We start from the raw sequence: 16,286 nt of genomic DNA, 5'->3' as shown, positions 1-16,286 counted from the left end.
AGGCAAATCTACGTCAAGCTTCACAACTCCTTGCGATCACTATAGTAGCGATAAAGTTTTGTGTGGTAAGTTAATCTTAATGATAGTGTGCTTCGATTTGCTTAAATGCTCTGATAATACGGAAACTGCATTCCTAATATATTTCGACAAAGATATTTTGTACGAAAACCTCAATTACACAAAATGAAATGCTCGGAAAAGGTGCATAATGACTAAAAACATTTCGCGAACAACTATGGTGAATTAGAGAAGTAAAAAGAAAAAGTTTTCTCGGAACAATACATTGAATTCGTATATCAACCTATATGCTACGATATTTCATTCCCAAATAAAAACGCGCTCAAAATGTGATGCTGTTGAATCTCATGAAGAACTAGTTTGGAGATTTTGCAGTATAGTACAAAGCAAGTGATTATTACACAAATTAATTCTCATGATTTACTCGTGAATTATTATGAAATAATTAGTGTGTCAAAGAAAATGGGAGAGTCGGGAAATCCACAGACAGATATCCACCATAAACTTAATGAACTGGGATCGAACCAGAGGCCTCCCGCTGTTATAACAGAGTCTACTACGATGCAATGGATGCTGCACACATTCTGAGTTTGTCACAAAATAGGACATGAAGAAAAAAGCAATAACAGAAAATTTGAAGAAATTTAATGAATAGAAATCATATATCTTCATACACAACTATCTATGAATATTATATATACAGAACATTTACAACTCTCAGACAACCACCACATGTATACATTCTTCTATTATATTAACAAAACTTTTCAAATCAAGCCACAAACACCGTACTTCGCAAGACATTAAAATCACGAGATAGGTAAAACATGTATCTCGTATCAGTTTTGGACTCTTCGCACCTTGATTTGTACTCTTGTCAATGCACATCTATAACAACGCGTGTAACGATTTATATAGGAAACTTGTCACTCTAATATACATAAATGGTTTACTGTGGTGTACAAGAATATTACAAATTTACTTCACAAATTCAGAGATTCAATCTAGGTAAATTATTCTTATTTGGTTTGGGGGTTTCGTTAAATTAATTACTTCTGACGCATATTCTTTAATGTCATAGGGGACGATGGTTTGTCTATTGACACTTCATGATGCCTCGAGCTACATTACACACGATTATTTGAGGAGATCAACACACAGTTCACAGAAAATCGGACAATGAATTGTTATGAGCAACCGACTACAGATGATGCGTTGGTTGTTCCGGGCAAAGTAGACACCACAACACTTACTGAGAGGTAAAATGAGTTATTGTGTTTGACTGTGCCTAAGGACACAGCACTATCAACGAAGTTGCTGCCTAAACGGAGGTATCATATTAATATACCAGCAAATATGGACATTCCCATCAATCGAAAATCAATCATAACCATTGCAAAAAAGAAGTGGACATTAAACCTGCACCGTTCGTCATACACTGTAGCTGCAAACAGCTTCACAACTATGCAGGAAATTACTGTACGCCCCCTAAATCCTTTTGTAAAAGAAAACCTTATGGTGAACTGCATGCGGTCAACGTATGCAGCTATACAGTTCAAGTGGCCACTGATACCCAAGTAATGGTTGTTGACGACTGGAAATGTGTTAGGTGAAGAAACGAGCTACACGAATAACGCTATGCGATGAGTACATTGACAAACTCCAATGACTAATGGATGGAAGATAAAAGATGGGAGTGTCTCGGTTATATTCTGAGGATATTTCAATCATGCTGATATGTGCCCTCTTATTGAGATGACGTTCTTACACGAACCTCAAATGCTACATTGAACTGCCGGACAACCAACTGGTATCTTGTGTGGTACGGTACCACTACAATTCGAGCGTCCATTAGACTTAAATTATGTGAACAATGTGAAGTGTGTTCTCCAAGATTAACACATCTCAACTGGTGACAAAATTTCAATAATTTTCACTAAAAACCATCGTATCTCGTTTAAATAAAACACTAGAAAGTCAGAAACTTTATCTACGAAATCTGTTTACCTGTACGACTTCTTGCTGGATCACATTAATTTTTTATATATTTGGATTTTCATGAATTCAATGCTAGACCAGTTTGTGCATGTTATCCTATTTCATGTAACTGTGAAATAGTATTAGGTGTGTTTCAATGAGAGGTATCCTTTTCCTGCTGATGAGCTTTCATAGCCAGATCAAGATATGTATGAAAACAGAACAAGTTCTTGAATTAAGACAAAAATTGCTGTACAAAAACATAGGTAATATATATATTAATATAAATTAATACTACATTAAGTAAATTGGAAGACTGGAGACATGAAAATCGTATATGGGATATTTTTATAATTAAAAAAAGTACAGTAATCGATATACTTTGTAGGAAACAAATTTGTGAAAAAAAAGTAATATTGCCACTCATTTATTCGATTGCAAGGATGAAATGAATACGATTATTTACGGAGAGCAATGAGATCACGTTCGCCAACGAACGTAATGCCTCAACTGAAAAAGTCCCACAGTAATTATCCAAAACACTGATCACTCCATTTGAAATACTTATTATGAGCTAGTCAAACTCGCCATTAGAAGCTCCATTTTATTAAGGAAATTCTTTCCTTCCATTTTATCCCACCGGACTTCTTTGAAACTACCGCCAAGATTTTCCCACTTTCGCTCCTTCACTAATTGTCCAGGGAAAAAGTCCTTTCTTGGGGACTGAGCGATTGCCACTTGGACGCCCGTTTGAGGTTCACACCGAACAGCAATAATCCTGTAAGAAAAACGAACAGAAACGTAAATAACGAAGAACATATTAGTACCTGAAAAATAATCTATGTATATTGTGGGGTTCTGCTCAACTCCCTGAGTTTCGGGCTGGTATTTGACGTATGAATATACATTTTATTACCATGAAGCAAACTGAATAGACTGAAAATATTTTGTAATAATAATGTACTGAAATTAAAAATACGATTTCTGTTTTATTTTTTGTTTATAATTTTAGAAAGATACAAGAATTTGAAATTCTACTAAATTCGGAAAAGAATGAAGCCAAATCAATGTATATATGTAAGATTTCAAGTAAGTCCCACTTAAAGTACGACAAAAGAAAAACATGTCGTAAAATCGTTGTATACTTCGGCTTATAAATATATATATAGAGTGATTCTTTCAGTATTAAGCACAACAAATTCCGAATATTTTAAAGATTATTCACTAAGTTTTGATAATGAATACATGATTACATGCCTTGCTCCACGAGAAGCACGTTAATACTAAAGGAGATGCTTGAAAGGCTCGAGACCACTATCCCGGCAGCTGAACTCGACGCTTCACGTCTGCGAATGTGGCCTTAAGATGTGCTCACTAATGGTGCTGCTTTATTGGAGCTTTACTACCACAATACTTCCTCAAAAATGCGGCCTAACACTGTTTAAAAGAACTCTGTCCTTTCAGTAGTTACAAGCGATAAATACGCGCTCCTCTGTATTGCGTGGTAGTGAAGGATTGCAGTGTACACAACAATGAAAGCAGTGTTGCGCAACATGGTGCCATACACCAATTGTTGCCTCGATGACACCAAGATATCTTCCTTTTCCTTCACAACGTCTTACGTTTCTCTGATACAAATTTCATAATTATAAGTTTACAACTTGCTGAGGTATTTGCATTTTGGTTGAATTAGAGTTTTAGTGGTTCCTTTCATTATATGAGACGTGGACCTAAATTTTAGGCGGCATTCGAACCACCATAATGCGTTTAACTTTTTCAGGTCTTTCGCACTTGAAATTGAACCTGGGACTCCACGCACCAAAAGCACATGTACTAACCCCCTGACCAGCAGGGAGAAACTATTTGCATTTTCTTGTGTCTAGTACCGAAAGAATCACCTTGCAAGAATACATATATAGCTTCTTTAATGGCTAGAAGCGTATCAGAATATGTCCGAATTCGCAAATGACATTTTTGTACCACCATGATGACATAAAAGTTTTACTCGCAAGTACGCCTCTACATATTTACCAGTTTATCAAAATCTTTCGGTAGTTTTAGTGAAGTGTACAATTAGTATTTTAATCAACAAGACTTCACAAAAATTTCAAGTGGACAAGAATACTGTAAAATACATTACAACAATATAATTTATACTGCAGCCTCCATTAATGATGTTAAATGGCATAAATCACTTCTAATTTTGTGGATATGTAAGCTTAAAAAGGAACAAATGTTACTGAAACAGTCATCCAGTTAAAGGTTAAAGACTTGTGAAAATAAATACATAAATAAAAAACAATTAAGTTTAAGTTACCTGTCTCCTGTTGGAGAAGCTAATATGCAGCTGCTTGCGTTACCCAATGGTTCTACAGTTCCAATACCAAGGTGAGCACTGTTGGCTAAAAACTGCCATCCCATGCATTTTGCTAACGCTTGAACTGCATTTATCTGGTGTTGATAAATCTGCAATAATTGAATGGAGATTTCACAAAAACTTTTATACATAACAAGCTCCAAAATAGCTGTAGTTGAGCTGAACTTGGCTCATAGGTATATTAAATACGAAAACAAGTTATCAGAATAGACTATTAAAAGATTTGAAGGTTATCATCATAGTAGTGGTGCAGATAGGTATTAATCAAATAACTCCAACTCAACAAAGACTTGTCAACTCTTACGACACACTTAAAAAATAAATAAGCAACTTCTAAATACGAAATAACCTAATAATAAACAGCATTATTCTTATCCTGCGTATATTTATATTTTTTTTTTTAACCATGAATCTTCAGAGGAAACATTCCACTTCTAATTAGATATAGTATGATAAATACTTCTCAACTCTCTCATAGCAATTATGTAAATACCGGTACTCTCTCTCTCTTTCTCTAATCTTGTATATAATCTTGCAGTTATTTTCTGAACTACAATACCTCACAAAATACACCTTAATATTTAATTCACGGTAATACTCGGTCTAACTCCTCCGTGTTCAGGCTATTTCTTCTCACTACTGAATGAACGAAGTCGATAAAAGCGGCCAGTACACATTACTAACCCAATTCATGCCCTTTGATACAATGCTTAACATCACATTTATTACTCTCAACTATCAGTAGCTCATTTCACGAATCTTACAAGGTTATAAGTGCTTCTTTCTTACAAGGTTTCAAATATTATAGAACCGAAAAGTTACTACCATAGTACAATCCATTGTAAGTTATTATTTGTAATCTGTCATATATTTTAATTTTAATATGAGTGGAGCTGGTAGTGTAGAAACAAGCCTCAAAATTGGTATAAGTATTATTTTTAAGGTTCTAAACAGTCAAAATATGACATTAACCACTTCAAATTTCAAAATGGCGGGCAATTTTTCAATATGAAGCATATTTGAAGCTTAGAAAAACACTTATTATAAAACAGAATACACTGGACCAACTTCAAAGATCTTCGTATCGAATACTACATTTTTAGTAGCTATATATCAAACGTAGAATAATAGATCAACTTTAAAATGTCCACCATATTTCCGTTATAATATCCACATTTATAAGAACTTCAAATCTTACTATCATTTTAACTATATTTTTGATGTTTCCTTTACAAAATCACAGGCACCTTATTTTTATGAAAAATACATGATTTTACTGCTAGGGAAAAGCTTTGTAGGTAACCTAGTGTGATAAGACACTGGTGACAGGTAAACAACAATATCGATAACGCAATCGATGGTTTTTTAAGCATACTACTCGTTGAATCATGACTGTGTTCACTGCCAACCCTTGTTCTACGTCATCCTTCCTTTCCTAATTGTATTCGTTCTGCTTTTCTCAGATTGTAAAACTGCGCCCTACATCATACAATCTAAAGTTGGAAATGACTGCTCTAGATCGATTTTCTGGAAGAATGGAGGAACACTAACTGCTGTGATGAGAACCTCTATGTCACTAGTTTTGACCATAAAAACTTCTCTGCCTTCTTTTGCTGTGTGTTTGGTATACACAAAGATTATGATAAAAACTTCATAACTCCATGGTGGCAGTGCATCTAGACTGATTGGAGTAGTAGCAAGCTGGGATTTCTGACAGTTAAGGTGCTTCCCGCCATCACTACAGGTAGCTGGAAAGTCTGATTCTCGTAACGTCAGTCAGGTCACATTCTCTACTCTGACAAGAGATAAACAACTTGGGGAATAGCTAGCAATCCTCCTTAAGCACGTTATATATTGAAGAGATAGGCTGGTTCTCGTTTGAAGAAATCAATACAATTCTTCTAGATATGCTTATAGAAAGTGGGTTTCTCTACTTAAAATTCGCTTATGAATTCCTTAAATTGGACTATTTCCCTTTCGTAATGAGTGTAACTGGGGTGAGCGATGTTCTGTGTAAAATCTAAACAAGTCCCCACTCTCGTTCGTAAAGGGATTGTCCGTATCTGTAATAACATGAAAATGTTTTTCAACGTTCTTCAGAACCCGTGATGTCTAGTGTGTTTAAAAAATAGGCTCTTTAACAAGTGCTGTATTCTACTGGGCAATCAACTGATTGATTTCAGGACTTGCTACTATCCACTTCTCAACGTCGATGGATCTTTTGTCACAGTGACTGCTCCTCCATCTCCTTTGACAACAGCATTGGGCTGCTCATAAGCTTAGACTATGGCAATTGCTAGGAACTGTCGACTTGATCTGTGAACCACAAACAGATCATTTTTAAACTCCTAGGATAGCTCAGGGTGTTTCTGTTCTAGTGTCACCATGTGTTTGAGGTGGTTGGCAGCCACCGTGCACTTTGTGTTCCCTGTTGGCGAAAAAAACATGGAATCAGTACAGATAATGATAAACCGTAAAAGTTGAAAGTGACTTCTAAGATTGGATCAAAAGAAGTATCATCAGTTCCATCGAAAACACCAAATGCTTAGTATTTGATATGAAGAACTTTGAAATTAGACTAGTATATTCATTCTGTTAAGTGCTTTTCTATGCCTCAAATATCCACTATCTTGAAACAAAGGCCGCCATCTAAAGTAAACCCTTTTATATTTGTGAATTTGACATGTGTACTGCTAGAAGTGTAGTATTCGATACCAGGCCCGTATATATATATTGTGCGTTCCTGTGCTCTAAATAACTTGCCGCCTCCTGTACAAACTTATGTCTCAAACAAGGAAACAAACCGTGATTTTGCAAACATACCAGCTCTTGTTGAGTAGCAGTTAAGATATTACAAGTTACAAAAGTTACAATGTAATTTTAAATGGCCTAATTCTCTCAATGATGAGAGCTCCTTCGTGGCTAAGCGGTTAGCGTACGCGCCTTTGGCGTGGGAGATCCGGGTTCGATTCCCGGTGGGAGCTCATGTGATCCGGATTCCACGTTAATCAGTAGGTCCACGTCTCATATAGCCTCGCTGCTGAACGGGACGTTAAACTCAAAATCACCTCAACTGTCTCAATGATGATTATGATGTGGTGTTCTGCCCGAAATTAAGTGTTTGACCCGAAGGTCTCTCAGCAAGGTGAATCCATAGTAGTTTGCCATTGCTTTCCATGGGATAATGATGATGTACTGGGGACGGGACCTACAGCTTAACTTGATATCCGAACCACTTGTGTCCCGACCAGAAATGGAACTCGGGGACCCCTCGATTACAAGGCAACGAGCTTAACCAATTATCCATTGGGGCACATTCTCTCAATACTAGGATGCAATTTATTAGTGTAGGTTTTAATTTACTGTCTGGAGAAAATGCATCCTATTAATTCTTAAACAACCGTTATATCACTTATATTTCATAATTTCGCTTGAATGATGACTGAATTTCTTAATATTTACTCTTATAATTGTAAGAGTAAAATATTAATAAAAAAAAAAAAAAAAAAAAAAAAAAAAAAAAAAAAAAAACTAGGCAGTGTTTTTGACATTGTTTATTTTAAACTTACCACATAAGACAGTTTTTGGGTACCAGGGCCTTAACTTGTGGGGTGCAAGGGGGCAATTGCCCCCCAGGAAAGCTCCCCGCCATTCGAGGAGGGTTCACTTTCAGACAAAATTGTCTTACTCCATATACGATAGGAACATGAAATTATAAATGAAGCATCAAATAGGGTCACTACATTACATGAACAAACCAGCACACAAAAGGTAAATAAAACAAAAATGAATCGTGGGCATATTCAGTAAAAATGTCTACAATTAGGGGGCCTTAGTATTTATTCGCATGGTTTTGAGATTTGTCAATATTGTCCCCTTAATTAATTTGTCATGTATGGAACGGACCCAGGAGCGTGCGGGAGGGCCCATAAAGAGTAAGAGAAAGATGGAAAGAAGGGGCCTATTTTCGAATTTTGCGGGAGGGCCCAAAACAACTTTTCTTGGAGGCCCAAATATTAACACTTGTCCGCTCCCCAGAAAAAAATCTAAGTTACGGCGATGTGGGTACCCCAACAACGAGGTCTTTTTGCACCCACGCAGACCTAAATAAAACAATTAAGGGAACACAAGATAATTAAAATGTAAAAGGTTCACGGAGACAATGTGTATTAAACATTGGTCACAGCATACTGTACCAATAAAGAAATGCTACGACACAAAAACATTAAGGTAAAACCAAGATACAAACAATAACATAACACTAGGAATGAGTTAATTAAAACACAAGTAAAAACAACCAGACAGGAGATAAAATTAAATGGCATGCAAAACTTGAAAGTAGAGAGCAGAGTGAGCAGCAGTCCAGAGATAAAAACGATTGTCATCGCTCAGGAGCAAGTGTAGGTCGGCTGGAAGGTTGTAAAGGTCTCGATGCCGGGCCAGAGCGGGACAATCACAAGGAGATGATGAAGACTTAAAATGTTGAGTTGAGTTGAAGTTTTAACGTCCCTTTCAGCAGTGAGGCTATATGAGACGAGATCTACTGATTAACATGGAATCCGAACCACATGAGCTCCTGTTGGGAATCGAACCCGAGTCTCTCACGCCAAAGGCGCGTACGTTAATCGCTTAGACACTGTTAAAATGTCAAGAGTTAAAATGTCTCCACAAAAAACACATTCTGAAGCTGCAACTCGACGTAAAATATATGCATGCGTCAAATGACTGTTCAATACGCAGTCGAGCTAAAACTATTTCTTCTCGACGAGACGGTCGGGAACTAGAGGATCAGACTCCTAAGCGTGGTTTAATAGCATGCAATTTGTTGGCATGAGCGAGATTCCATTCCGACTGCCATTGTTGTAAAAGACGAGAGTTGAACACCGAGTAAAGATCAGTATGGGTTAAGTGCGTCATGAGTGCAATACCATGAAGAGCGCATCTTTTGCCACATAATTTAAGATTATAGTGAGTTTAGTAAAAAGCATTTTATAAAACTTTATATGTAAAAAATTATATTAGCTTACATGAAATTTTAATGTTTTCAAAGCTTTCAGAGAAATGATCCAAATGACTTGATCCAGGTCCCTAGGTCACACCTGACAAGTAAACCTTACGTTTGGGTGAATCGAGTTGCTGACTGAGACACATATGAGCAAGTAGTACTAAATGTGGTCAGTATTTCACTGAAGTTGTAGGTGCGAAGCTCCAGGGGTTTAGGAGATACAGCTACCAGAACATCACATGGAAGTGCAGAATAGTCTTCATACAGTTGGAGGTAAAAGCTCTGTAAGACCTCTTGTAACGACAAAAGGTGAATAACAAATATATGGATACATATTGGGATTAGGGGGAAGTCATATAGTAAGGGTATACCTGACGGCGGCCATCTTGAAATCCGCCATTTTGAATTAAGGTTAAGTTTTTAAAATAGGAATAGGGTCATGTGATACATGATTCAAGGCGCAAATTTAAACAGAACAATGGTGACATTAATTTTGATTTACGCGCAATTGGTAAAAAGGTACAGGGAAATTAAGTATTGTTGCAGCATATGTATTAGTCCTTTACCCCACCTTGTAAATTTTGTGTTAATGATAATAATTAAATAAAAAGCAGGTGGATAAATATTAGGTCTATGGTAAGAGTTGCCTTGATGGCGGCCATGTTGAAATAGATGTGAACAGGATACAAGAAAAACAACGAAATGGCGTGCAAGTACAGCATCAAACAACTAACATTGTAACGCCACCATTGTATTTCTGATTAACGTCTAGCCCGAAGTCATCTATTGCATTACTCTATTCCCATTTAATTTTGTGCTGGTTAATGGTAAAGCAAAAATGGTTATACCGTTGGATTTATGGTAAAATTTGCTATTAATAAGGTGTCACTATTATGCGATTTGTTTAAAACTTTTGTCTGATTCAAAATGGCGGATTTGAGCATGGCCGCCATCAAGGCAACTCTTACCATAGACCTAATATTTATCCACCTGCTTTTTATTTAATTGTTATCATTAACACAAAATTTACAAGGTGGGGTAAAGGACTAATACATATGCTGCAACAATATTTAATTTCCCTGTACCTTTTTACCAATTGCGCGTAAATCAAAATTAACGTCACCATTGTTCTTCTGATTAAATTTGCGCCTTAAATCATGTATCACATGACCCTATTCCTATTTTAAAAACTTAACCTTAATTCAAAATGGCGGATTTCAAGATGGCCGCCGTCAGGTATACCCTTACTATATGACTTCCCCCTAGTCCCAATATGTACCCATATATTTGTTATTCACCTTTTGTCATTACAAGAGGTCTTACAGAGCTTTTACCTCCAACTGTATGAAGACTATTCTGTACTTCTATGTGATGTTCTGGTAGCTGTATCTCCTAAACCCCTGGAGCTTCGCACCTACAACTTCACTGAAATACTGACCACATTTAGTACTACTTGCTCATATGTGTCTCAGTCAGCAACTCGATTCACCCAAACGTAAGGTTTACTTGTTAGTTATGACGGTGCAAAGTCTCCATCAGAGGCCTTTAAAAAAAATATGAAAACGACCAATATTAGAGTTGAATGAATAGATTTTGAGGTCGCTGAGATGAACAGTGACAGTTTTGATCCAATTCAAGTTCAAGGTCATACTCCACTTCCCAGGTGTGTGTGTGTGTGTGGGGGGGGGATTTTAAAGGTAATCGAAAACGACAGATATTAGTGTTGAATTCATTGTTTTCGAAGAGTTTAATGTGATCAGTTTTCATGATGTTCAATTTCATCCTCACCCCTTGGGGTGGGGGGTGGGAGGATGACTTTTTTTTTTTTAAATAATTAGATAAGCTAGCTAATTAGAAACTACTGTAATTAGAGCGAATTAAACACATTAACATATTTTCTCTCGCGTGCGCGGGACTCTGTGGGTTGCTAGTTGTAAATATTACTTTATTGTGAATCTTTAAAAAATTAAAATTTTGCCGCCCCCTAAATTCTGCCGCCGTGTGCTCTAGTACAGAATAGCACTTACCTAAATACGGGCCTGTTCGATATAGACAAATAAGAAATCGGTTGTTAGGCTTATAAAAAAAACACTGTATTTTATATACTTAAGATACATACAAAATATGCAAATACATGCAAAATATCAGAAAACTTACTAAGTTTGATTGTGAACTACTACAAATGTTCAATATGCTCTCTTTTGGCAACCTTGCAGATATTCAAGCGGTAGCCTATTTCTTGGCATATAAGCCTAGTATGCCACGGGTAACAGTGTAGACTGCATTGGTTATGCGCGTCCTTAGTTCATATATTGTACGTGGTAATGGAGGATAGTAAACTGCATCTTTAACGTCGTCCCACTGGAAGTCTGGGTAATGTGGGTGGTCATGACAAAAGTTTGTCATCATCATTACTGCCGCGCCCAATGACACTTTTCTGTTCAAAAATGATCCCAGCTTGCTGTGAAAATGCGATGGAGCTCCATTCAATTATAAGATGTAGGTGTTATTATTTTCATCCAGTTGAGGAAATAACCGCTCGATCAAACATATCAAAGAAAATGAATTCTGTAACCGTTTCCTCCATGAAAAACAAGGGATCATAAACCATTTCTCTTGGTACAGCACAAAACATACTCACTCTAGGGGAGTCACGAACTAACTCGATAAAACTTTTGTGAATCTTCCATTCCCAAAATGGGCACACTGTATATGTTTAATTTCCACTTACATGGAACGTTGCCTCGTTTGTAAAAACCAAGTTCTCGGAAAAGATGTCCTCGGTCATGAACACTTATATATTAGTATAGAATTTTTAACGTGCACGACAATCGTCGGGTGTTAGCATCTAAGTGAGACTTATTCCGTATGGTTTCATATATAGATATTTAGATAGAATACGCCATAACGTTGTGGGTGGGTGTAATTTCAAGTTCCTTGGATCACGCAGAAATAAATTTCTTCGGGCTCCGTTAAGTATGTAACACAAACTCGTTCCCCATCTTCATAAGCTGAAGGTCTACCATTATTTTGCTGCTGGAAACACAGCTTCTTTTCTTGAATTAATGGAATCGTCGGACGATGCATCCTTCCCATAATGCGTACGAAAATGTCGCTGCACCGCTGTTGACGGTCCTCGTTGTGTGATATCCAAGGACACAAAAAGTCTTTACAGTAACAATATCTGCAATACTGCACAACTGCAAAAACTGCCGCCTAGCGGTGGGATCTAAAAACAAGTATCGAAACAAACAACGAACAAAAACCTGTTCAGTTATGCTACACTTATGAGTTTCCATTAACTGTGTCGATTATCTGGATCTAATGAAACAATGACGAAGTCCTGACAATCGTTTGGAAACTTTGTACACGTACTGCGATGTGTTGAATACACTGAAGAAATCGATATGGTGAGATTTCGTCCCGCGCGAGTTTGGCCTGCGAGGTTTTGCCTAGGTGAAATTTTGTGTCGTGGGATTTTGTATCCATACTGTCTATTTAAAACTAGAGTAGCATATATAAAGTAAGATTAAAAAATAAAAGATTACTTACTTGACAAAAAATCAGGTCCCTAAATTCCTGAGGTTCATAAGACATATGCATAACTCTTCCGTCCCTACATATACATTTCAACGATCGCTCCAGAACATGCACAACCAAAGACGTACGACAAACAGTGTCGTATCCGTGAGTCATTATATTTATTTTCACACAACACTGAGTTGGAGAATTCAGTGCGTTCCAATGTGACACTATCAACGGGTCTTTCACTTCCTTAGCTATAGTATCCAAAACATATTCCGTTCTCATGCGCATAAAATAGTGCTGTGCCTGTTGTACTATTTGTTCCAACAATGTTTGGCTGAAATGAAAGAAAAACTTAATTTCGTTGTAAAAATACTATAAAATCTTACAAAAAAATAATTCATACCAACGACGGTCCTCCGATAAGACGAAACGAAGAAACTTGTTCATTATTCAAATTTTCAGCAAGAATTCGGGTGTTGTCACAAGATGGTCAATTAAAGCAAAAGTATTACAAACTATTGAAAAGAAGTATATACTTATTGACAGTTCGTCTTTTGAAACTACCTTCCTTTTCGAATGGACAAAAGTTTAACGTTTATTTACTTATCAGAACCAAGGCTATATGAGACGTGGACCTACAGTTTATGGTGGAATCAGAATCACAGTAATTCGTTCCTATTTCAAGGCTCTCCCACCAAGAATAGTTCTCAAGACCCTGTTCACCAAAAATGCGCTCGCTAGCCACTAGACCAGGATGAAGAGCTATCCTTCCTCTTTGGATTTACTGCAATTAATATCCTACTTCCGAAGATGGGAACCTAATTGCTGTAAGAACTTAAGTAGATAACATTTCTGCATCCTGTCTGGTTGGAAGACCAGAATTAGTATATGTTAATCTAGTTATTTATTTATAATTAGAATCAATATTATTATTATACCGATTAACTGTATATTAAAGTAATCACTAGAGCTAAAAGTTTAACGTGCTGCACCATAAAACCATTTTTGTACTTTTTTCACTCTTTTGCCGCATTTCTATCTGTCGGTCACGCTAAATTCTACAATGTTATGTACACTGCAATACATTTAAGTTACAGGTTGCATAAATATCTAGGCAATATTTAGATATTGTTATTAGACGAGTTGAAGATTTACAAGGTACATTCGCGAAGTGTCTCCTCGGGATTCGTATAAAATTGATTCAAATGCAAAGTTCTCCGCGGACCAATGTGTATTGTACTAATTTTAGAGGCCCATGCCGATAATTTGCATATTTATGAGCCTTCACACATTGGACATAAATGGGCATATGCGAAACAAATTCTATTAAGTACTGCTTCTCAGACACATGTTTCCATTCCGACCACCATCTTGGATCCGCCACATTGGATTCAACTTTGATTTTCAAATGGGAATAGGTGTGAGTAATACATCAAATTCATGTACAATTTTCTCGGAAATTCCCTGGTGTAGTGAATTTTATCGTAGCTCGTACCATTTGCAAGATATTGCATGTTAAATCTCTGCAGGCACTTTGCGAATAGACATTGCAGAATAATATCAGTTACGCTTACGTTTTTGATGTTGACAAATCAAAACAGTTCCTAACTGGAAAAATACTGTAGGTATAAACAAACTCTTTATAACATTAGCGTTATAATTTTATTGCATTTCTGTGAGTGTTTGTTATTACTTCCATGTTATACTAACAAGGACGTATTGTATTATGGTCAAAATGCCTAATATGAATCCAGATACAATTTGTACCTGAACATGTGCTCCCACTTAAAATTTCACTTTTCACACCTTTAAAATGCACAATTTCACAGAGAAAATTAGTGGTAAGTGATATCGAATTCATATGTAAAAACAATTAAAAATATATTCTTAAATTCTGTCAAAATGATTCGATACAAAATCTACAAGTGTTGAATGACGTAGTGTGTGTTTTTGAAATACTTGTGGCTATTTTCCATTTGTAAAACTACGAACACAACAACAAAACGTAGCAACAATTATGTTCCCACTTACATTTAGGACGCGTACATGATCACAGAGAGAACTAAAATATAGTGAAAGCCTAAGTAGGAGCACCAGTCCGGATACAAGGTAAGATTTTAATTTTGCTTGTTCACTTATTACGAAATTACTGACGAACTGGATTATATAAAAGGATATCTATTTTGCTCAAGATTGTTTTGTGTTTTTAACTGTTTCAAACACGAAGTGTGAGAAAATTCCTTTGTACTAACCTCTGGGTCATCTGAATCAATTCGTATCTATCAGCTCCACCAGGTCCAGCAATGCACCTTCTTTTACTTGGTCCAATTGGACCTGATGACGGATGTGGAAAAGGATGGTACGTATTCTTGTGATGAACCTCTCGAAGTAACTGATGTAAGGAATGTTCTAACACATGATCATGTTCAGGCTGTTGAGGTGGGACAGGTGGCTTTTTATCCGTTCCTGTACTATGGCGTAAACTGATTATTAGCTGGATTCCAGGTAATACCTTAGGAAAAAATAAATAAAAAATATAAGAATATAACAGATAGCTCAGAAAAAAATCCTTATACTACACAAGAGTTTAATTATATTCCAGGGAAGTATTCGGAAAATAATTGGTACAGTTTTGTTATAACATTAATTTGCCTTAACTTTCAACTCATTTTCTCAAGATTGTCAAAATGAGTAATGAATAGATTAAAATAAAATCGCAGACTAAAATGTCAATGTTATGGTTTCTACTAATTCGGAACCGAGAAAGATATGAAAATCTCACAGATAAGTTCCGATATTTTAAATCCACTTATTTTTGATTTAATCCTTTTATTATTAACTTGGATGTAGTTTATAGTCCAGATGAAGGCTAGAGTAAATTAACATAATAAGCAGTGCCGTGCAATAGGAGGGGCGAGCGGGGTGACGGTCCCGAGCGCAGAAGTAAGGGGGCGCATAATTCGTGAGGGAAAAAAGAAAAGATATATGTAAAATGGAAGGAAAAAATAATAAAAAGCGCTCAAAATCAAGGAAAAGCGGGATTTATTTTTGAAAACTTTCTTGCGCTTCGCTGCTGGTTTGTCGACCTCATTTATACGTACGTGGGCGCCGTCGTATATTCTCACCCCGGACGCTGATTTTCCATGGCACGGCACTGATAACAACAGGATATATATACATATTAAGAGGTAAAGAACAGCACCTTTCATTAGATACCGGAGTTATAAAAAGACTACCATTTTGTACGCATCACAAAATTCATTCACAAATTCTTCGTAATGGGTACTAGACATCTCACTTAAACTCCCTCATCGTTAAGCGATTGCGTACGCGCCTTTGGCATGGGAGACCCCGGGTTCGATTATCGGCAGGAGCTCATGT

General features: G+C 36.6%; 1 protein-coding gene across 1 annotated transcript in view; it reads right to left on the bottom strand.

Moving 5' to 3' along the window:
• Positions 1–646: 646 nt before the first annotated feature.
• The window catches only part of MED17 (mediator complex subunit 17), a 40,709-nt gene continuing 25,069 nt past the window's right edge, over positions 647–16,286 (bottom strand). Inside the window, exons 7-10 of the mRNA XM_081758529.1 lie at positions 15,158–15,417; positions 12,930–13,239; positions 4,313–4,461; positions 647–2,773 (exon numbers count right to left, since the gene is read on the bottom strand). Of these exons, the coding sequence (XP_081614655.1) occupies positions 2,563–2,773; positions 4,313–4,461; positions 12,930–13,239; positions 15,158–15,417 (930 nt within the window). The 3' untranslated portion in view covers positions 647–2,562. The remainder of the gene's footprint in view (positions 2,774–4,312; positions 4,462–12,929; positions 13,240–15,157; positions 15,418–16,286) is intronic.

This window comes from Thermobia domestica, chromosome 5, assembly GCF_964235325.1.
Source record: "Thermobia domestica chromosome 5, izTheDome1.hap1.1, whole genome shotgun sequence".
Classification (NCBI taxonomy): Eukaryota; Metazoa; Arthropoda; class Insecta; order Zygentoma; family Lepismatidae; genus Thermobia; species Thermobia domestica.
This window is presented reverse-complemented; position numbering and strand designations above follow the sequence as displayed.